The sequence below is a fragment of the Alosa alosa genome, chromosome 11 (genome assembly GCF_017589495.1).
Source record: "Alosa alosa isolate M-15738 ecotype Scorff River chromosome 11, AALO_Geno_1.1, whole genome shotgun sequence".
In the NCBI taxonomy this organism is placed as follows: Eukaryota; Metazoa; Chordata; class Actinopteri; order Clupeiformes; family Clupeidae; genus Alosa; species Alosa alosa.
This window is the reverse complement of record NC_063199.1, coordinates 25,783,903-25,806,402: the sequence shown is the minus strand read 5'-3', so window position 1 is coordinate 25,806,402 and position 22,500 is coordinate 25,783,903. Positions and strand designations below refer to the sequence as shown.

The 22,500-nt window shown below is 46.2% G+C and overlaps 1 protein-coding gene and 1 long non-coding RNA gene across 2 annotated transcripts in view; one reads left to right on the top strand and one right to left on the bottom strand.

The window, feature by feature from the left end:
- The window catches only part of LOC125302817 (protein bicaudal D homolog 1-like), a 60,180-nt gene that overhangs the window by 12,063 nt on the left and 25,617 nt on the right, over positions 1 to 22,500 (bottom strand). The window contains 6 exon segments of the mRNA XM_048256136.1: positions 1,549 to 2,041; positions 3,355 to 3,506; positions 4,877 to 6,076; positions 10,277 to 10,828; positions 11,798 to 11,950; positions 21,256 to 21,468. Of these exon segments, the coding sequence (XP_048112093.1) occupies positions 1,549 to 2,041; positions 3,355 to 3,506; positions 4,877 to 6,076; positions 10,277 to 10,828; positions 11,798 to 11,950; positions 21,256 to 21,468 (2,763 nt within the window).
- Positions 15,061 to 16,437, top strand: LOC125303746. Its single transcript, XR_007195095.1, has 4 exons — positions 15,061 to 15,145; positions 15,243 to 15,326; positions 15,426 to 15,509; positions 16,376 to 16,437. It is a non-coding gene; the product is annotated as an uncharacterized LOC125303746 (long non-coding RNA).

Sequence of the window (22,500 nt, the reverse complement as noted above, 5' to 3'; positions counted from 1 at the left end):
CCTAGCGTCGGGGATTCACTGCCAATAAGAGACTGCATCGCAGTAGGAAGAAGAAAACACTGCAGTCCAGCACAACAGATTCCTCTGAGAGGACCAAGGAAGCGGAGAGAATGACTGAATGAGGAAATAAAAGAGAGTTGAAATACAGCCAAAGCCAATGAAGCTCCTTTAAGCAAGTTACTTCAAACAACCACCAGATGGCACTAATGCTACATTACTCCAGTCACACCATGCACACGGCCATCATGCAGAAAAATATGCTGAAAAACAGGCAGTCCTTATCGGCATCCATCAAACCTTCATTACCGAAAGCGAAATATTCACCTGGGTAATGATGGAATGACAGCAAAATCGATAGTATGAAAAAAGTAATTACTGTTCACAAACCTTTGAGAAGTATTTGCTAAGTTGCAAATAATGGACATTGCCTGACCACAGCTGTAAATGTTGGCTCTCAAATGCTTAAGCACAAATGTTGAAATAGCTAAGCTAATAGTTTTTAGATACATCCAAAACAAAGCAGTTAAAATGGTAGAGAATTCCAACCAGTTCATTGCAAATTTAACAAAATTAATTTCATATGATTATGAGCCTGAGTATCAACCTTGTTCAGGCTTTCATAAACGGCAGAAACAAAACACACAAATTCAGTTCCTACATTTTCATTCATTTATTTCATTTAACCTCTCAAAAATCATATGCTCACTGTTTTCTCTGACAAAAAAAAAAGCTTCAAGCCTTCAACAGAGTTCTTTCAGTTCTCAGCACACGAGTCCTAAACAAGTTCCACGTCTCAAACAGGGTTCTCTCTTTACAAGTTCCACATCTCAAACAGGGTTCTCTTTACAGTGAGAGGAGAAAAGCCAGTGCTGGTAGAGTCCCAGCGCCTAGCAACAGCACCAAGGGAAAGCAGGCAACTCTGGAAAGCAACTGGCCCCAATCTGGACCCAGCTCTGCAATCAACTGGTTTCAGAGAGAAGTGCCATCGGAGTCTGTGTCTGTGTGTGTGTATGTGAAGTGTGTGTGTGTGTGTCTGTGTGTGTGTGTGTGTGTGTGTGTGTGTGTGTGTGTGTGTGTGAATGTGAGTGTGTGTGTGTGTGTGTGTGTGTGTGTGTGTGTGAGAGAGAGAGAGAGTCAACATGCAGGAGTCCTGAGGAGCCCCTACCCAGAGCGAGGGCCTGAGGAGCAACAGGAGTCTGTGTGTGTGTGTGTGTGTGTGTGTGTGTGTGTGTGTGTGTGTGTGTGTGTGTGTGTGTGTCTGTCTGTCTGTGTTTGTGTGTGTGTGCGTATTTGTGTCTATCTGTCTGTGTTTGTGTGTGTGTGTGTGCATGTGTGTCTGTGTGTGTGTGTGTTTGTACGTGCCTGAGGAGCAGCAGGAGTCTCTGTCTCACAGCAGTCTGATGGCCATCAGCCACCCAGGAGAACCAGGCTGATGCCACCGCCCCTGTGTGCCACCTACCCACCACTCACCCATAGTTTTGTGCTCAGAGAGGTGGATTGTGGGGGATGTAGTCATTGCTGGAGGGTTGGGGTGCTGCTGTAGGGGACGCGGCAGGCCGTGGAGTGGGCCGACTCCTCGGGGAAGACTGCCGTGACAGGACTAGTGGGGGTCTTGAACAAGCCGGGCGGAGCAGGGAGGAACGGCTTAGGCTGTGGGGTTGTGGTCTGGTCTGGGCTGGGCGATTGAACTCGGGGCTCAAGCCTGAAGGCCACCATCAGCGTCTGACTACTCACAATGCACGGCGGCTGACCCAGCAACGACCAGGTAGCAGCTGCTGAGGAGGAAGGGGTGGGAGGAGCCTCCAAGGACGGCGAGTTGACTGCCACGGGGAACATGCTGGACGGGGTGAGGAGAGTGGGGGGGGGGAGGCCGACCCACCGTGGGGACAGAGGGGCCGTGGGGCCTGGGGCTGTGAACGCCGCTCGACACTCACTTTGGGGGGGCCTCTTGAGCTTGGCCAGCTTGCTGGCCGCCCTGGCCCTCGAAGGCCTGCTGCTGGGGTCGAACTCCAGGTCCTCCAGGCGCCGTGCGCGCCAGCTTCTGCTGGATGGCCATGAGCAGCCAGTCCACGCCTTCTTCTGAATCCTCCCCGCAGCCAGCTGCAGCTGCATCCGGGCCAGCTAAGTCACATACTCATCACACCTGGAGACAACGGAGGGCCGCAGGGGCGAGAGAGAGAGAGAGAGAGGAGAGAGAGAGAGTAGAATGGGAAAAAAGACAAAAAACAAAAAAGGAGGGAGAGACAGAGAGAGGGAGAGAGAGGAGAGAGAGGGAGAGAGGGGGAGAGGGGAGGGGAGAGGAGGAGGAGAGGGGAGAGAGAGGGAGAGGGAGAGGGGAGAGAGGGAGGAGAGAGAGGAGAAAGGGTGAAAGAGAGGACAAGAGAGGGGAGAGAGAGGAGAGAAAAAAAGAGGGACAAGAGAGAGGGAGAGAGAGGGAGAGAGGGAGAAGAGAGAGGGGGACAGGAAAAGGGACAGAGGGGGAGAGAGAGGGAGAAAGTGGATAGACAGATCAAAACAGAGAAGTGGTACAGAGATGAATAAAACAGAAAAGAGAGTAAATGAAGGGAAGAACAGAAAACAGATAGTGAGGAAGAGTGAGAGCAGAATGTGCCTCCCTGTACATGGTACGTCCTGGTCAACTCTACTGTATGGCTGCCCTGGGGTCTGTACATGGTACGTCCTGGTCAACTCTATGGCTGCCCTGGGGTCTTTACATGGTACGTCCTGGTCAACTCTACTGTATGGTTGCCCTGGGGTCTGTACATGGTACGTCCTGGTCAACTCTATGGCTGCCCTGGGGTCTGTACATGGTACATCCTGGTCAACTCTACTGTATGGCTTCCCTGGGGTCTGTACATGGTACGTCCTGGTCAACTCTACTGTATTGCTTCCCTGGGGTCTGTACATGGTACGTCCTGGTCAACTCTACTGTATGGCTTCCCTGGGGTCTGTACATGGTACGTCCTGGTCAACTCTACTGTATGGCTTCCCTGGGGTCTGCATATGGTACGCCCTGAACAACTCTATGGTTCCTGGGGTCTGTGGCAACCTGGTCAACTACTGTATGGTTGCCCTGGGGGGTCCCATGGGGCCCTGGTAACATGGTTGCCCTGTCTGTACATGGCGTCCCTGGTCAATCCCTATGGCTGCCCTGGGGTCTGTACATGGTACGTCCTGGTCAACTCTACTGTATGGCTGCCCTGGGGTCTGTACATGGTACGTCCTGGTCAACTCTACTGTATGGCTGCCCTGGGGTCTGTACATGGTACGTCCTGGTCAACTCTACTGTATGGCTGCCCTGGGGTCTGTACATGGTACGTCCTGGTCAACTCTGTGGCTGCCTGCGGTGCTCACCTGGTGGCAAACATGGCTCTGAGGGAGGAGAAGGTGGCTGCATCTTCCTTTAGAGCCTTCAGCTCGTTGCGCAGCTTCATCATGGTCTCCGTCACCATGGACTTCTCGTTCTCATACTTGCTCTTCAGGTTGGCCAGAGCTACCTCTGCAGTCTGGCAGGAGGAGAGCGGTGGACAGAGATGAGTAGAGTAGTTATCTTATCTCACACACCTCACTCTCACGTTACACAGACACAGAGGATAATAGAGTAGTGATCACACACACAGCTGAGTAGAGTAGTTATCACACACACACACACACACACACACACACACACACACACACACACACAGCTGAGTAGTCAGGATACATACACACACACACACACACACACACACACACACAATACACAGCTGAGTAGAGTAGTTATCATACACACACACACACACACACACAATAATAATAATATCACACATATTAATAATATCACACACTACTACACACAGCTGACACAGCTGAGTTATCATACACACACACACACACACACACACACACACACACACACACACACACAGCTGAGTAGAGTAGTTATCATGCACACACACACACACACACACACACACACACACACACACACACACACACAGCTGAGTAGAGTAGTTATCACACACACACACACACACACACACACACACACACACACAGCTGAGCAGAGTAGTTATCACACACACACACACACACACACACACACACACACACAGTTATCACACACACACACACACACACACACACACACACACACAGTTATCACACACACACACACACACACACACACACACACACACACACACACACACACACACACACACACACACACACACACACACACACACACACACACACACACACACACACAGCTGAGTAGAGTAGTTATCATACACACACACACACACACACACACACACACACACACACAAACACAAAACACACACACACACACACACACACACACAGCTGAGTAGAGTAGTTATCACACACACACACACACACACACACACACACACACACACACACACACACACAGCTGAGTAGAGTAGTTATCACACACACACACACACACACAAAAACACACACACACACAGCTGAGTAGAGTAGTTATCATACACACACACACACACACACACACACACACACACACACACACACACACACAAACACACAAACACACACACAAACACACACACACACACACAGCTGAGTAGAGTAGTTATCATACACACACACACACACACACACACACACACACACACAGCTGAGTAGAGTAGTTAACACACACAGCAGCTGAGTAAAGTAGTTAACACACACACACACACACACACACACACACACACACACAGCTGAGGGACATCTTTAGTTTAATGGGTTGTTTATATTTCTTGATGATTTTCTTTTCACTGCTAATAAAGGAAATTAAAACTCTCTCTTTCTCTCTCTCTCTCTCTCTCTCTCTCTCTCTCTCTCTCTCTCTCTCTCTCCCTCTCACCTGTTTGTTGGCCTTGAGCACCAGCCGCAGTGTGGCGATCTGCTCTCTCTTGGTGCTCAGGAGGGACTTGAGCTTGAGCAGCTCCTCCATGCACGCCTCCTTGTCCTTGTCCATCACGGGGGCCAGTTCGCGGGCGGCAGCCCGCTGGCGGGACAGCTGCAGGGAGCGATCCACGGCCCGCTGCAGGTGCTTGATCTGGTCGCGGATGATGGCGTTCAGGTTGTAGATGTTCATAGGCTCTTTTCGCAGGTCTCCACCGCCGCCACTGGAGCCGCTGTCCGGTGTGGGCGACAGGCACGGGGAGAAACTGATGTTGACCGGTGATGCGGAGCCCTGGGTGGTGCGGCTGGGGCTGCCCTGGCCTCCCTCCCCCCCACTGCCACCGCTGCCCGCTGACGACGAGGATGGCGGGGGCTCTTTGGAGGGCGAATCCTGGGGACTCCTGGGGGGGTCGGAGGAGGAGGTGGACCCGGCGGCCAGGCGGCGGGCCAGGCGTGGGGAGAGCAGGGCGCGCGGGTCTTCGGGCCCTTTGAGGCTGCCGCTGCGTGTGACGCGGCTCTGCCGATAGTAGTCCAGCATGACGCGGTTGGGCGTCTCGTTGTTGCACAGGCAGACGTGGTGGTAAAGCTGCGCAAGCTCCTCGCTGAAGGTGGCCAGCTCGTCCTGCGCCGCTGTCATCATGCTGTGGCTCGCCAGGCCAGGCCGACAGGGTCACAAGGTCGGGCCTCCAGCGCCCACGACGCCAGCCTCGGCCTCGAGGCATCTCCGCTGTTCCAGCCTGCCCATCTGCTCGGTCAGCGTGCGCACCTTGCCCTCGCTGCGGCTCCTCTCTTCCGATTGGCTCTCCACCGCCTGGTTGTGCTTCTCCTTCAGCGTCTTGAGCTCGGCCTTCAGGTCGATCACCTCAGTGACCGCCACGCGGTACTTACCCTCCAGCACCTCGAAGCCGTGGAGCTCGACGTCGTCCGGGTTGTTGAAGCAGCCGTTGGTGGCGGTGGCGTCCTCTGTGTTGTGGTCAGCGTCCTTCTCGGTCTCCTCGGCGTCAAACTGCTTGTTGCCGTAGAGACGGTGCATGGCGCTGATGCGCTCGTTGAGCCGGTGGACGCGGCGGTGCTGCTCGGTCAGGGCGCCCTGCGTGTGCTGCAGCTGTGTCTGCGACTCCTGCAACGTCACCAGCAGAGACGCCTTCTCACGCTCCACCTACAGGACAGGAGGACAAACTGCGAGGTCAGGACACAACAGAGTGAAACATCCAAATTCAATGGCCGAAACATCCTCGCTCTTTTAGTTCAAAGTAAAAACCTCTGGCAATACAACTTAATCAGATATCTCTGGAGATACAACTTAATATCTGGACTTTGTATTAGACATTGTAATGAAATTGCTCTGAATTGTCCACTCACAACAAGTGCAAGTTCAGGACATGTTAGCATAGCTGTGCTAGCAACATCTGTGACATGTTAGCATAATTTCAGAGTCCTGATTTACTGCTACAGCAATGTGAGGATTTGCTCAAAAAACAAATACCAAAATACTGCAAAGGCCAAACTCCAAACGACATGTTTGAGTTGTCTACACTAAGAACACTTTATACTGATATACTGAGAATATTCTCTCTGAAATTCTAAGGCGTGTGTTGTTGTCGTAAAGTGTATGTTGTCACACACTCCTCTGTGCTCCCTGCCACTGATGTCGGCGTGTCATTGTGGTATTGATGTAAAGGCGATGTCTCTGAGAGAGGGCACAGGTGGGTGTAATGTTTCGCCAGCGTTGCTTGTTGCATATTAGGACGGGATGCCATGGCCCTGGTTCCGGTAATTGATCTCGAGTGCTTGTGAATCGCTTTGTGATCAGCGTTGGTCCTGGAGGCGTCAGCCATCTTCAAACGGCCGCGCTGAGGCGGTGAAACCTTATCGATTCCTTCCTGGAGGAGGCCCAGCTATACAAAACAGGGCGGCCAAGGGGGAAGAAGTATAGCCCCGGCAGTGACAAGTGTTGACATGATGAGGTGTGTGTGTATGTGTGTGTGTGTGTGTGTGTGTGTGTGCGCGTGTCAGTAAGGTGTGGGGAATGAATGATTCCAGATTTCACCCTTGGCCCTCCCAAGATTATTCATTCTGAAAGACATTTTAGTCCGCATTGGTGGTAATAACATGGGAACACATATGGGAAATGAAAATGTGGCTTATTTGAGATTTATTTGAATTTCAGACATTTTTAAATGGCACATCAGTGCTGGAAAAAAAACAGATAGACCTTGTGTGAGCTTACTCACTACACTGTGTGTGTGAGAGTTTCTTTGGCTTGGTATTGAATTTGCTTTACAAAAAGTCAAATTCCAATAGCAACTGATCCAATTGTATTCTAAACAAGTGGGCCGGTAGAACAGAACCTATCGTCTCTTACAAAGCAACACATTTACACACATCTGCACAGTCACACGCTGCGTCAAGCTTTCATAACCAAGAAAAATAACACAAAGAAAAGAATATAAATTGAAATCCAATAGACCACTGATCTGTGTTTGTGTCTGCTTGTGTGTGTGTGTGTGTGTCCTGTACACGCAGATGAATATATATTCCCTCCATAGCTATTACACATTCCATTAATCATGGGCAATATTATAACTGCAGTGAGAAGTGGTGCTCCCATGGGTTCCACTGTATTACACTGCCCCTAATGGCAGCAGTGTTCCACCGCAGTGAACGACCACTCACTCTTTAGCTCTAGTGCTGCAATCGGGAGGTAACGCATTACGGCGATGGTGTCTCGCTTAGTGGGAGGCAGGATTGAGAGATGTATGAGACTTATTAGAGCGCACAGAAAATGAGAGACTCAATGAGCACGTGCAGTGAGACTGGCCAGGCTTGCTGTCTAACTGATGCTCTCAGGGAGACCGCAGATCTACTCAAGAATCTGGTGTAAGAGCCAGATAGCCATACTGTACCTAATGTTGAGTTGTTACAGATAATTAGTGGCATTCTCTCCACATGAAGATTGTGGGGAGTGAGATAGATATATGGATAGAAGAACCAGAAGAGTGTTTGGACATACATGTCATATAGCCAGCTAGATATCCATGCATTGTAAGCCTATGCTATATGAAGTTATGATCATGTTCTATAAAGTTACTAACAAATCTATTATATAATTTGCTTATTTAAATAATTGAAAAACTGTAGTCTGCATTATTACAATCATTATCTTCATCACAGTCCTTATTTCCACTAGTGCTGTAGAATGGTTATTCTAGGCAACTAGAACTAGATTTTCTCTATGTGCTCTGTCAGTGTCAGACGTGCTATTTCTGTTACCTGCCCTTGAGTAAAACCCACACACACATGCACATACTCACATGCTCAAAACAGACACACACACACACACACACACACACACACACACACACACACACACACACACACGTGCTGCGCACACACAAACTCACTATCTCTCACTCACACACTCACATAAACACATGCACGTACACTCACACATCACAGTAAATGTTTTTGACAGAACTCTCTCTCAGAGGGAAACTGAGGCCAAGCTACACAAAACAAACACACACACACATGTAAAAACATCATTAAATGTGTCTGCTTGTAAATGAGTGTTTTCTACACTGTAACACCACCATTTGAAGTGATACCCAGCACATGCATAGTTTAACCCTGTGGGTCAGATAATAAAAAACAGAGTAAATCTGACTAAATCTGATTAGATACTCTGATTAGATCAGATCATATTAAATGGATGGGGACCCTTCCATGCGAAATCAGAGGTCTGGCCACAGTGGCTGCCCTCAGTGACTTGACATCTGGCTGATGTGTCTTTAGTTTCTCAGCGCCAGCAGTTGCTCTCAGTATGCTGACACATACTGAGAGCGATGAATACACTTGGGGGGTGTGTGTGTGTGTGTGTGTGTGTGTGTATGTGTGTGTATGTGTGTGTGTGTCTGTGTGTCTGTGTGTTTGTGTGTCTGTGTGTGAATCTTTGAGTTTGTTTGTGTCTATGTGTGTATGTGTGTGGGTGCGTGTATTTGTGTGTGTGCATGCACATTCATGTGTGGGTGTGAGTGTATGTATATTTGTGTATGTGTGTGTGCACGCATGTGCATGCGTGTGTGTATGAGAGTGTATGTGAAACTGTCTGTGTGTACAGAGACTAGTGAAACCAACAGCCCTTGGGAAAGATGAACAGATGTGGAGACCAGGAGCAGAGAAGGACACACTCACCAGTCACCCCACCAGAGAAGGACACACTCACCAGTCACCCCACCCGAGGGAGGAAGAGAGAGAGTGAGGGGTGGGGTGGGGGAGAGAACTGTAGCCTGGCGTATTCAGTTCAGTGTGTCTTTTGCCATATAATGTATATGTTTATATTTGTCATGTTGGTAAAGCTTATTTGCGAGCTGAGATACTCGGGAAAAGGGGAGAGAGCCTGAATAGGATACTAATCAGCTACTGTAGGTCTCATCCGTAATGTAAAGCATGGTAATCAGCTACTGTAGGTCTCGTCCGTAATGTAAAGGATGGTAATCAGCTACTGTAGGTCTCGTCCGTAATGTAAAGGATGGTAAACAGCTACTGTAGGTCTCGTCCGTAATGTAAAGGATGGTAAACAGCTACTGTAGGTCTAATCCACAATGAAGAGATGGTTTAATACTGTAGCTAATGTAGGTCTAGTCCGTAATGTAAAAGATGGGTTAAAAGCTAGGTCTAGTCCGTAATGTAAAAGATGGGTTAAAAGCTAGGTCTAGTCCGTAATGTAAAAGATGGGTAAACTGCTGCTGTAGGTCTAGTCCATAATGTAAAGGATAGGTTAACAGCCGATTAACAGAGAAGAGAAAATCTCTTCAAAAATGGTATATGGCATGTGGTATGCTGTTTCATTTACACCTGACGGTGTTACACTGATGAAAACAAACAACAATGCTGGCATTCTGCATATTTTTTTTGGGCATGAATGTGCTATGCTTGTCTATTCTTGACCTTTTTGACACTTTATCTGGCAGAGCGAGTGGCATGACTTGATTATGTTGTTTGGAAATACATTATGCATACTGAAATCCACTAAAACCTTTTTTTGTAAGCAAAACTATTCTTTTCTACTTCATAAAATTGAGCTTAACTTGACTTTTAGAAGATATATAAAAATATATGTGTGTGTGTGTGTGTGTGTGTCTGAGAGTTTGTTTGTGTCATTTATATAAAAAAGAGTTGAACTTGACTTTTAGGAGATATATAAAGTAGTGAGTAAAGCGCTTAAAAGGCAGCTGACTCCACAGTCTGGGTTGTTGTTTTGAGTGCAACTGTGGCAACTGCTCAACAAAACCCACTGCTATGGTCCACTACACAAACAGCCTTGACCTTTAGCCTGGTTCAGCGGGGTGGGACTGACCTGAATGAGCTGTTGTTTGAGTTTCTGCATCTCTGAGAGGTTGAGCTCGCTGAACAGATCGGCCACTGGGGGCAGCACGGCAGGGTCCACCCCGTTCCTCCCCGTGCCGCCGCGGTGCCCGCCAAACTCCGCCGTGCCATTCGCCGTCGCCTTGTTGCCGAGGTGATGCCCGTTGCAGCGCCCCAAGTCCTCGACGCCGGGGCTGGACAGGGTGGACCCAGGGAGGCCGTGCAGGCCGGCCGACCCGTTGGCCGTGGGCGTGCCGGTGGCTGTGACGACGTCGGTCTCGCTGGCAAAGCGGAGCTGATCGACAGCGGCGAGTGCCAGGTGGGCCCCGGCGCCGTAGACGCTGTCACTCAGGCTCAGGTGGTGCGCCAGCTCCTTGCGGAGGCCGTGTTTCTGCTCGCGCTCGCTCTTGAGCGCGTCCAGCGCCTCCTCCAGCTGCGCCTGCGAGATGTCCTTCAGACGCAGCGCGTCCTCCAGCTGGCTATTGAGCAGCGCTGTCTCCTCCTCAAGGACCTTGATCTCGTGCTTCAGGCCCTCATACTCCACCTGCACAGAGGAGGAGAGGAGAGGAGGAGAGGAGAGGAGAGGAGGAGAGAAGGAGAGGAGAGAAAGGGAGGAGAGGAGGAGAGGAGAGGAGGAGAAGAGAGGAGGGGAGGAGAGAAGAGGAGGAGAGGAGAGAAGGAGAGGAGAGGAGGAGAGGAGGAGAGGAGAGAAGGGGAGGAGAGGACAGCAGAAAGGAAAAGGAGAAGAGAACAGAGGAGAGGAGTGGAGAAGAGAGGAGTGGAGGATAAGAGAAGAATAGAAGAGAAGAAAAGAGTAGAGGGAAGAAAGGGAATGGAATGCAGAGGAGAGGTGAGAAGAACAGGAGACAAAAGGGAGAGTAGAGTAGAGGAACCAGGACAGGAGACGCAGGTCACGAAAGTAGAGGAACCAGGAGAGGAGACGCAGGTCACGAGAGTAGAGGAACCAGGAGAGGAGACGCAGGTCACGAGAGTAGAGGAACCAGGAGAGGAGACGCAGGTCACGAGAGTAGAGGAACCAGGAGAGGAGACGCAGGTCACGAGAGTAGAGGAACCAGGAGAGGAGGCAGAAACAGAGGCGAAGAGTGAAAGACAGAAGCCAGGAGATGAAATAGAGGAGAAAAGAGGAGGAGAGGCAGCAGAGTTGTTGGAAACAATCCCAAATGTGGTTCTGTTTGACACATAACATGTTGCACATGCACTTGCATATCCACAGTTTATTCAGGTTTCTCACACATAGCTCTTCCATGGGTAGATTAGTGAGCGTCTAGACCAAGGTCTGTATGAGAATGGATACTTATAGAGTTGTGAGTATGTGACTGTGTATGTAAAAAGCTAGGCTTGTGATGTTTGGATATGTGTTCATGTAAGTGAGTGTATTTTCTTGTGTTACTGTATGTTCTGACTGAACTTACTGTAAGTGTGTTTGTGTGTGTGTGCATGCAAGTGTGTGTGTGTGTGTGTGTCTGTGTGTGTGGGTGTGTGTGTGTATTACCTGGTTCTGTTTAAGTGTGGACACTAGTTTCTGTAGGGTGATGTTCTCCTCCTCCAGCTCTGTGTAATCCTGGAGGAGGCGCGTCTCTCTGAACTTGTACTCTCTAATCTCCTCCCGCATCCGACCCCTCTGAAGGTCCAACACCTCATTACTCTGAAACAGAGAGAGAGAGAGAAAGAAGGGAAGACAGAATGGGGATTGTAATTTCATCTGGCATATCAGCTTGGTTACTCTGCTTTGGAGATGTGAAACCTTTAAAAAACACTTTTTTCCTTTTTTCCACATTATAAAGGATACTGTTTTTTCAAAAGAGAAATAGTTTCATCATGATAGAAGAGACATACTTCTCTGATCAGATAAAAGCATAGAGACAGTTAATACATGTACATCAAAGTCCACACAAAGCAACAGAAGGACAACTGAAACAACAATGGCTTTAGCTTGAAGTAAGGGCACATAACTCCAAAGTGTGTTGGAATTCTTCTGATAGTGACATTTTTTCCTCTTATCACAACTGAACATTGAACACACAGCTACACTGACACACATCCTGCAGCACACAGCGATATCAGGTCTAAAAATGTCAAGTCTACTGTATGCTGTTATGAGTGTAATGCTGTCTTTCTGCTGTTTCTGCACAGGCTGCTGCTGGAGGAGAGTTGCAGTTGTGTGTGTGTGTGTGTGTGTGTGTGTGTGTGTGTGTGTGTGTGTGAGTGTGTGTGTTGGAGGTTGATAATGTTGCAGTGTCTTGCTGGCAGCGCCTGCTGTAAGGTCTACTGCGAGTCTGATTATCTGTAGCAGTAACAGAAAGCAATCCATATTGCATTATTCACTTACACACACACACACACACACACACACGCTGGCAATAAATATTCTTATCTCTTTGTGTGAAATGTCACAGACAAATAAAACTTCCATGCCTGCCCTGTCTGGGTCAAAGGTCATAGGGATCGAGTGGAGTAAATCCTGGTGTTCATTATTCACAATAAACTGGCATCCAGAAGTTCCAGCCAGCAGCCCCAAACAGAAATGACGAATGCACTGACTACTTTAGTAGACTATACTGCAGTAATAGTGCCGACATCAACATTCGTGTGTGGCACCAGGTAAAACAAGGGCTCTACCACCACAAACACACACACATTCACACACACAAACACACGCGCGCGCACGCACGCACACACAGCTCCAGCGATAGAGTAACTTTTCTCCTGTTTCATCAATATTCAATTCCTGGAACTGCAGCAGCAGGAGCAGAGAGCAAAGGCGTTTGGCACAGACACACAGACACACACACATGCGCGCACACACACAAACACACACACACACACACACACAAGTTATCCCAAAACAAGTTTCATTCTCTGAGAGAGTAACATCTTATTTCAGTGAGATACAATACAGCATATCCTTTATATATTCTTTCTCAAGTTTCTTTAAGAACATTTTAACCAAACAGAAGCTCACATTCATAGACGAAAGCCCCAAAGGATGCAGGTTAAATATAGAACACATGCAAAGCTCTTGAATGGCAGGTCAGAAGTACAGCCTTAAAATGTGAAGTATGAGGTGAGTCCGACTGTTGGGTGTTGATACAGCAGATAGATATCTAATCTAAACAATCATAAGGGGAGTGAAATTCTTTGGAAGCTGTTAAAGTAAAGATACAGTAAATAACAAAAATTGATTTGGGGTCAAAACCCTTTTTTCTACATGTATTTTCAAATCTGGGATCAGTAGGCTGAGCATTTTACCTTAACCAACATACACTGTCTTTTGTGCCATTGATTAGGAAGCACTGGTCGATAAAGGTGTGTTGTGAGATCTCTGAAAAACTTAATTGGTAAGGACATCAAGCTGATACTTACGCTACACGCTGCACATAGTACGTGTGCTTCTGTGTTTGTTAAGTGTGCATGTGTGTGTATGTGTGTGTATGTGTGTGTGTGTGTGTGTGTGTGTGTGTGTGTGTGTGTGTGTGTGTGTGTGTGTGTGTGTGTGTGTGTGTGTGTGTGTGTGGATGAAATACCCTTTGTCTCACCTCTGTGCAAAGTTTCATAGAGGTCCCAAGGGTCATCTTCTGTTGAGCTTGGAGTGTGTCAGCACTTCTGCTTTGTGTGTGTGTGCCTATGTGTGTGTATGTGTATGTCTATGTGTGTGTAGGTGTGTATGTGTGTGTGTGTTAGGTCCCCTGGCCAGTGAGGAGCATGTCAGCACCTTTCCTGAGTTACTCATATAACTCCAAGTGTGTATCCACACACACACACACACACACACACACACACACACACACACACACACACACACACACACACCTGAGCTAAAATATCCAACCTTGGTAACACTTTACGCTTCATACGATCATTCTTAATAAATCATAAATCATAATGATGTGCCCACCATACTTGTGAATTTCCCATTGCCAACCAAATAAGATACTAACAGGTTAGCAACTATGGTTTTGGGAAACGCACCCCTGATTGTTTCCCAGGAGGCTACAGGGTCTTAGCTTTCTAAAGAGGTCATGCATTTGATGGTAGGCTGAAATAGGTGGGAACAGTTCCCTCTGGCATAAACCAGATGAAGTTAAATTTGCTTATTTACCTACAGTAATTCCTTGCCTAAAATGACCCACAAATGTTAAAATAATGTCAGAGAGAGGGGGACAGAGGGAGATAGAGGAAGAGGGAGAGATAGAAGGAAGAGGGGGAGCGAGAGGGAGGGGAGGTCCAGCTTCTGGAGTTTATTGCATGGACCCGTCTGACACTAAATATGGACAGGCCAGCTTTCAGTGTTGTTGAGTAAATAAATTACTTTATTTTAACATTAATGTTGATGTCATATCGCCTAGTCTGCAAGACACAGGCCTATTGACTACCTCAAATTCTAATTGACTAACTCAATTAGACCATGCTAAAAAATCTTTGTGGCTAAAAACAAAGTCAGTTTGATCCAAGTTAGTCCAAGAGGTCACCTGTGACACTACCCCTTCCTCATTATTGTTAGGCCAGGCCTCATGAATCGCTAAACAATACACACCTGGAACTCATGATTCTAATTATCATTGAATTGAGAATGAGTGTGTCATGCCTGCTTGAATTCACAATTCTCATTGTTTTTGGTGATTAAAAATGGCAGTAATGGCAAAGGTTTTTATGTTGGTTCTCATTGCTACTTTCAGTAATGATGAGTTTTATGTATCTTTTGGCAGTTGAGTTATGTTTTACAAAATCCTGATTTAAATAATCATGTCTTCTGTCTTCCAAAGAGGGACGTCACAGCAAAAGGTTGAGGTTGATTCAACGACACCAAATCCCAACAACCAGACCCAAACTGAAGCTCAGGGTGAGTATTTAATGTTATGCTGTGATGTAATGCTCTTATGTCCTTACAAGTTGGTTGGTTTTGTTTATAAATATCTAAACTTAAATGAAATCCCAAGGTGGTGCAAGTGAAGATGTCCAAGCAGGCTCTCCAGCACCTAATCCCCACAATCTGACTGCTACGACACAACCTGGTGTTACTGGTAAATGGCTCTTATGTATGAGTTTCTGCAAGTGATTTATTGTGCGTTGAAGTCTAAACTTGGCTTCTCTCCGTCTTCCTCTTATGTGGAAACCAAAAGATTGGGCAAGTGAAGATGAGATGGTCACTATAACCCCAAGTCTCCTAAACCAGACAACACCTGCTGCCCAAACTGGAGATGCTGGTAAGGACAATCGGGGCATTTGTGGTTATGCACATGACTAATAGACCCCTCTAACACTCTCTACCCCTCCCCACTAAACTATTATGTGGACTAGAAGGCGATGGGTGCAAGTGAAGATGATGTGGTACTGTAACTGCAACCCCTATTCTCCAAAACCAGACCTGTAGTTCACAAAGATGTGCTTTGAGTTTTTTTTTTTGTCCATTGTCAAGTATATTAAATTGGGATTCAATCATGAGAAATGGCTAGTGTATCAACTTGGCTCTCAAATCCTGAGAAATCTATTGTCTACTGACTGTCAATTCAAAGGTCTACTTCCCTACCATATGGTTTAAACCAGATTTTAATTGGCACTTTTCTGCAAGTCAATGGTTTAATTGCTGAAGACACTTGTCTTGTGAGTGAACTCCTGTAGAAAGCAGGTTCCATCAGTGCTTGCTTTTTTTTCTAACCTGTAGAAGGTGTTTTCAAACAAACCTCCAAATTTGGTTTACAGTCTTTAAAATTCTAGCATCCATGGAAAAAACATCTAGGCATGGCAAACACTCAAACTGAGATCTGGTTTAACTCTTACATCTATTCTAAGTATTTACTAAACCTGGCACAACTCTCTTCAGCAGAAAATCAGTTAATTGACATCACCTGTAACGGGTAGTAGGAGCACAGGTGTTACTAAATATGTTAATGAAGCCTCTGTTCATAAGTGTAGCAGAAACGGAACCTTATTGATGTCATTAGCAACACCTAGGCCAGCCATTCTTTTACATATATTTACTGTATCTTGCCTCTTTCCCAAATTATAATTACTAGGGTCTAAACTAAAGATGAGACTAGTGACTGTTCTCCACTTCTGTGGCTTTGTGTAGAATCACCAAATGGACCAAGTGAAGATGCTGAGGTTGCCACCACAATGCAGAATGCCCAAAATCAGACCGCAGCGGCCCACACTGTAGGAACTGGTAAGGCTTGCTGTGTTGAGGTGCAGGAAGTGTCCATGTCCTGTTTACAACTGCTGTTAGTGGAATTTAGCTGGCTTTTATGACCCACACACACACACACACACACACGGTTTGGCTCTGAAATCAGGTCCTTCATGCGTGTTTCTTTTTTCTCTTGGTTTTCTTGTGTGGAATCCCAAGATGGTGCAAGTGAGGATGCTGTTGTGTTAACCACTGCACTGAATCTGCAAAATGGAACTACCTCTGCCCAAGATGGAACCATGATCACTGGTAAGTTTGTTTGGTTTGTCATGTTTCCTGTTTTTTTTTTTTATTTATTTTTAATGTAATTTCATTGATGGTCTGGAATTTCAATCTCTGATCAGATATGGTTAGACCTGGCACTCTGCATTAGAATTTGCATTTCGTTAAGATTTTACTGCTTTTCCATCATGACACTTGTGGCTGCAAGAAATGTGATTTGTGGTGGTTTGTCTTAGACATACTAGTCACTTGTGGATGTAGTGCAGTTCACGTTCAGGTTTTTTTTTTTTTTTTTTTTTTTTTTTTTTAAAAAATCCAGCCCCATATTGGAGCAATAGAATACTATGGGCTTGCTCACCAATGGGGTCAATGATCATAGTGCTTTATTAGTTTTGTATTAATCCTGTTTTTGCATGTCACCTTGAATTGTAGGTACTGTGTAAAAATGTAGGCAGTTCATGTGGGGCCAAAATGCTGTACAATGAATCACTTTGGCTTAAGCAAGTGTGCAGAAATGGGACATTGTGGGCTGGCCAGGTTCATATTTCAGTCTGTAGCTTGCTCATAAACTCAACCAGTGGTCACAACAAAGTGTCTTGCAGTTAACCAATGGCATATTGTAAGTAAAAGGCTGCTTTTTATCCCATGATGACTCCTGAAGTGACTGCTCAGAATGCTAATGCTTAATGGAATTCCTCCTGACATCTTGTGGCATTTCCTGCACTTCCTTTTTTACATCTTGAATTCAATAAAGGCCAGATTTCCTTAACCAACATTGTCTTTCCTTGTTGAAGTGGTGTCATGACTCCTAAATCTCTTAACCAACTCGATAACACTTTACGGTAACAGTACATGAACTATGAGTTCATGCATGACTGAATTTTTTTTTTTTTACTTCATTGCTTAAAATGTCATGAGGCACCAGGAATTGACTTGAGGTCTTTAGTCCATGTGGAAATTTGTCTTTGAATTCAGGTTCTTTTAAAAGACACAAATACACATCATGGCACATACACAACAGGCAGCAAGAATAAATTCATCCAAAACCAACCAGAAAAGGGACTCCAAGTGCTAAATACCAGAATTTTCCTTTAATTACTCGAGTTTTGTGACCCCTCAACTAAAGTGTGAACAATGGCATGTGTTGTGTCCAAATCAGAATTTGAGTAGTGATGACCACATTTTCGTCAAAAGAAATGATCGTTCTTAATCATAAATCATAATAATGTGCCCACCATACAATGGTTTAGTTCATGGGTTCATGTATGAGGTCACAAATGACAGACTATGAAATCATGTCAATTCATGAGATATTAAGGGATGAAGTAATACATGCATCATGAATCATTACGCATACATGCATGATAATTCATATACTGTAAAGTGTTACCGAAAGATTTATACTATATGCAGACCATGTGAGTTTAGATGTCTAATACATGATCACTGGGTGAGCTTTCATCTGTGGACAAACAGACTAACTGATGTTTACATACACAGTTCTCTTTCGGCCAATTCGCTCAAAATCTTACAATGGGACACGCCCCCACCACGCAAGGGCTGTGTCCCATAGTGAGACGTCTCACTCATCTCCCTCAGAGAACTGGGGTTACATATGTTACCTATAGTTTCCGAGTCAAAAGAAAAGCTTGAAAATCATTTACTCAGATCCACCAAATCCACTAAAGATGTAGCCACTACCCTTAACAGCATCAAATCCCATAGTCCAGGGAGTGAGTGGAGCCACTGATCACAGCATGAACCCCTCTATTGACCCCCCACACACACACCCTAGAGGATGTGTTGTCTCACCGCTGGTCCACTGCCCTGCAGGGCAGCACGAGGCTGAGCCCACTGCGAAGGCCAGGGGATTACTGGACAATTATCCCTCAGCGACGACCCTTTGTTGGGGTGCTAACCAGAGGCTCCACATGAGCAGGGGTCAGGACGAGACCATCCACCCCCCACCTTCACCCCTCTACCCCACTACACACACACCAACCCCTTGACCACCCCCACACAAACAGCAGCTTACCCACTAGAGAACAATGGCAGGTCAATGCCACAACACAGCATGGCACGGCACGACACAGCACAACTGTCTCTGTCTATTACAGACTCTATAAATCTCACTTCACGGCTATTCAGATCTATCAACAAATAAGGGTTTGCAGTTCTGTGGGGGAGTGACACAGAAGTTGAACTTGAATTGTAACATCCTTGACCTAAACAAGACTAACCACCAAAACAAAGCAGTTCCATCTCCAGAGTTTACCTATCTTAAGCTGATATTTCTTCACATTGGAAATATATTGAAAATGCATTTGACTTTGATAAATACCTCTGCTATTTACAGGGATTAACAGGGCAATTCCTTTTCCTACAGAATTTAGATAACCAAACTCCTGCCACCAACAAGCTGCTCACCATGGCAGCATTTAAAACCTACGGCTCAAGACCAGCTTCGTGTCACCTGAAGAGCTGGAAAAAGTGAGGAGCTGAGTAGTTGCAGAGACTAAAGCACTGGAGGAGACAGCCATGAATGGCTTTTCCACACCAGGCCAAAGCAGGATGTTAGATAGCACTGCTCCTTCAGCTAAAAAAACCCCCACCAACAGCTTAGCCAGTCAGTTTCTTCACCGAGCGCATCTTAAAAAAGATCAAACAAACCCCAGCAACAGCTGATGCGTTGTTACCCTGAGATCTGACCCTGAGACCCTGAGACCCTGAGATCTGACACTTTAATATGAAAATGTAATTGAACAGTGTATTGCATTATTTATACTGCAAAAGAGCTACATGTTGTCTTGAACTACATTATGGACTTTACGATGTAACCTAAAATGAAGAGGCACTAAATTATCACATTATCCATATGACGCTGTTTTCAGCACACAAACGGCCACACCTGATATTCAAGATAAAGACATTAAATGCTGTATTCTGTACACCATTAAAGATTCAGGAACTCATAAAATAAAATAAAATAAAATATAAGAGCTACACTAATGATGAATAAAAAACAACACAAGTGAAGTGCCTATGCTTTGCACAAAGATATAAATAATAAACTACTTTTGCTCACATCTGCTAAATGGTTAAATGTGCATAAATGTGCCCAGAGCCCAGCATGCTCTTCATGTTTTGCCTGGTCACGTGCGTCTCCTCAGCTATGTGTGCTATGCAGCAGGTATGTTGCTGCGTCGGGCCCGAGGCAGGCAGGACTCACGGGGGGCAGCCCGCAGGACGCTCTGTGCTCCGCCACCCCTATGTGCCGAGCTCAGGACATTTTCCCCTTTTTCTGCAGCTTAGCGGCGGATTTGGCCTCTACAATGGGGCCGTGGCGACAGTCTCTGACCCTGGCGTTACACCCCATACCCCCACCGGCCACTGACTGCTGACACACACGCACACACACACACACACACACTCACGTACATGCTGGATGGGTGACCTCTGGGTGACCTACATGCTGCCCTCCTGACCTGTCATTCATGCAGAAGCCCGACAAAAAGAGCTAATGATAAGAGTAATGTTTAATGTGGCACAGGGTGGTGGACACATGACTGCTCAGAGTGGCTTCTGCATTATTCAAAACATCTCATCTCACAAAACAAAACATTCAGTTAGATCAATAAATGTAACAATAAATATCACACACCTATTGCTGAAATGCTACGCATGACACATAATTTATCATTAGCATATATGTTGCTTTTCTGTTGCTAACTTGCTAATGAGGTTAATAAATAGGACTACGCTTGCTTGGTGGGAGTCAATCCATCAGACTGTCAATAGCTGAGTCTCCTATTCTGCTAGTCCTCTCATAAAACAGTAAAAATGGCACTATATTGCTAAGGCACTGCAGCACTGTCAGGTCTATCACGTCATAGACAAATATGGCTATGCTCTGATGCGCAAGACAAGCGTGGCCGAGTTTCCATTGCACAAGCTAATGTTGCATCACCAATCTGCAAACAGTCCACAGTGAAGGCACTAGGCACAGTGCCAGCATTCACAAGGACAACAAGCTCATATAAGCATGGAGTCAGTTTTTACCTTCTTGTAACAAAGAGTATACAAATATTCCTCAGTGTTTCAGCACTGAGATTGTCAAACCAGATAGTTATGAAATCAAGGATACCAAACTCTGGAAGTCAAAGAAGTGAAGACCCTCTCTTAGTCGACCATCAACCTCAGCTAAATTGGGAAGATTTTCCATAAATGTGTGGGAATATCTGTCTATATCCTGACATGCTGACCTAATTCAATATATGATGTGATTTGTGAATTCAGTAGGGTCTCTGATTATTCTGCACTTTTATCTGTGACTGTCCAGTGACTATGATCAAGGTGGTACTTTTCCCTTTTACAATGATGTTGTAATGATGTTGATGTTGGATGTTTGAGCTGTTTTCTACATCTTCTGTGATTTAGCAACACCATTCCCCCTTCAAATGGCCATGCCAGTAAGACACATTGAATTGAATTGAATTGAATTGAATTGAATTGAATTGAATTGAGTCCGACTGTTGTGCTCTCACCTCCCTGAGCTCCTGCACGAGCATGTTGAGCCTCTCGCTCTCGGCCTGGGCGTTGGAAGCCACCGAGCGGTTGTTCTTCAGCTCGGTCTGCAACTCCAGAAGCCGGCCCATGTAGTACGCCTCCTTACTGGCCGACTCCTGCAGCAGCGTCTCCTCGTTGCTCTCCCCATCCTCCGCCACCTTGCGCTGCTGGGAGTAGGCCTGGCCAAACGCCTGCGGAGAGAGACAGAGAAGAGGGGGAGGCATGTTAATAGCTGGAGCAGTGTGTGGGATTTAAGGAGAGCGAGAGATCGTGTGAGAGAGAGAAGAGAGAGAAGAGGGAGAAAGAGAGAGAGAGAGAAAAGGGAGAAAGAGAGAAGAGGGAGAAAGAGATCTGTAAAACAAGGAGGAGAGAGTCCTCTTGAACCTCTACTGTATTTACATAAATAAGACACAGCTGATAGAGCACAGCAATAGCAAGATGAGGTCAAAGGTTAAATCCCATAGAACACAGCAATGAATTTCACACCTGGCCTTACTGTGCTGTACATCTGTCAAACAACTCGGGTAAACAAATGCATCTCGCATAATTGGAAATGAGATGCAGCTTGCTTTTCAGATCTCAAGCCGATTCTATTCACAAAGCCAGATTCTATTCACAAAGTAAGATTCTACTCACAAAGCCCGATTTTCTAATCATAAAAACCAGATTCTATTCACACAGCCAGATTCTACTCACAAAGCCAGATTCTCTAATCACAAAACCAGATTCTATTCACACAGCCAGATTCTACTCACAAAGCCAGATTCTCTAATCACAAAACCAGATTCTATTCACACAGCCAGATTCTACTCACAAAGCCAGATTCTCTAATCACAAAACCAGATTCTATTCACACAGCCAGATTCTATTCACAAAGCCAGATTCTCAGAAAGCCTGCCTCCAGTATTCGTCCCTGTTAATAACTGCAAATGAAGGCCAGATTGATGGAGACTGGAGGGGAAGCCCCCCTGGCTGGCAGCCCCACTGAGGGAGGCCTTTGAATGGATGTGAGCAGCTGAGTCTGCGATAAATGACTGCCATTATTCCTCCTTAATTAGCACTGAGATATCAGTCACGCTCAGAGAAAAAAGCCAAAGTTATCAGACATTGTGCTTGCAGACTGAGGGATGATGGGAAAGCCTGCGCTGTTTTTTTGGAAGTTCATTGCTACTGGGGTCACAAGTTTGAGGTTTCTGTCTGAGAAAGAGAAACTGGGACAAGAG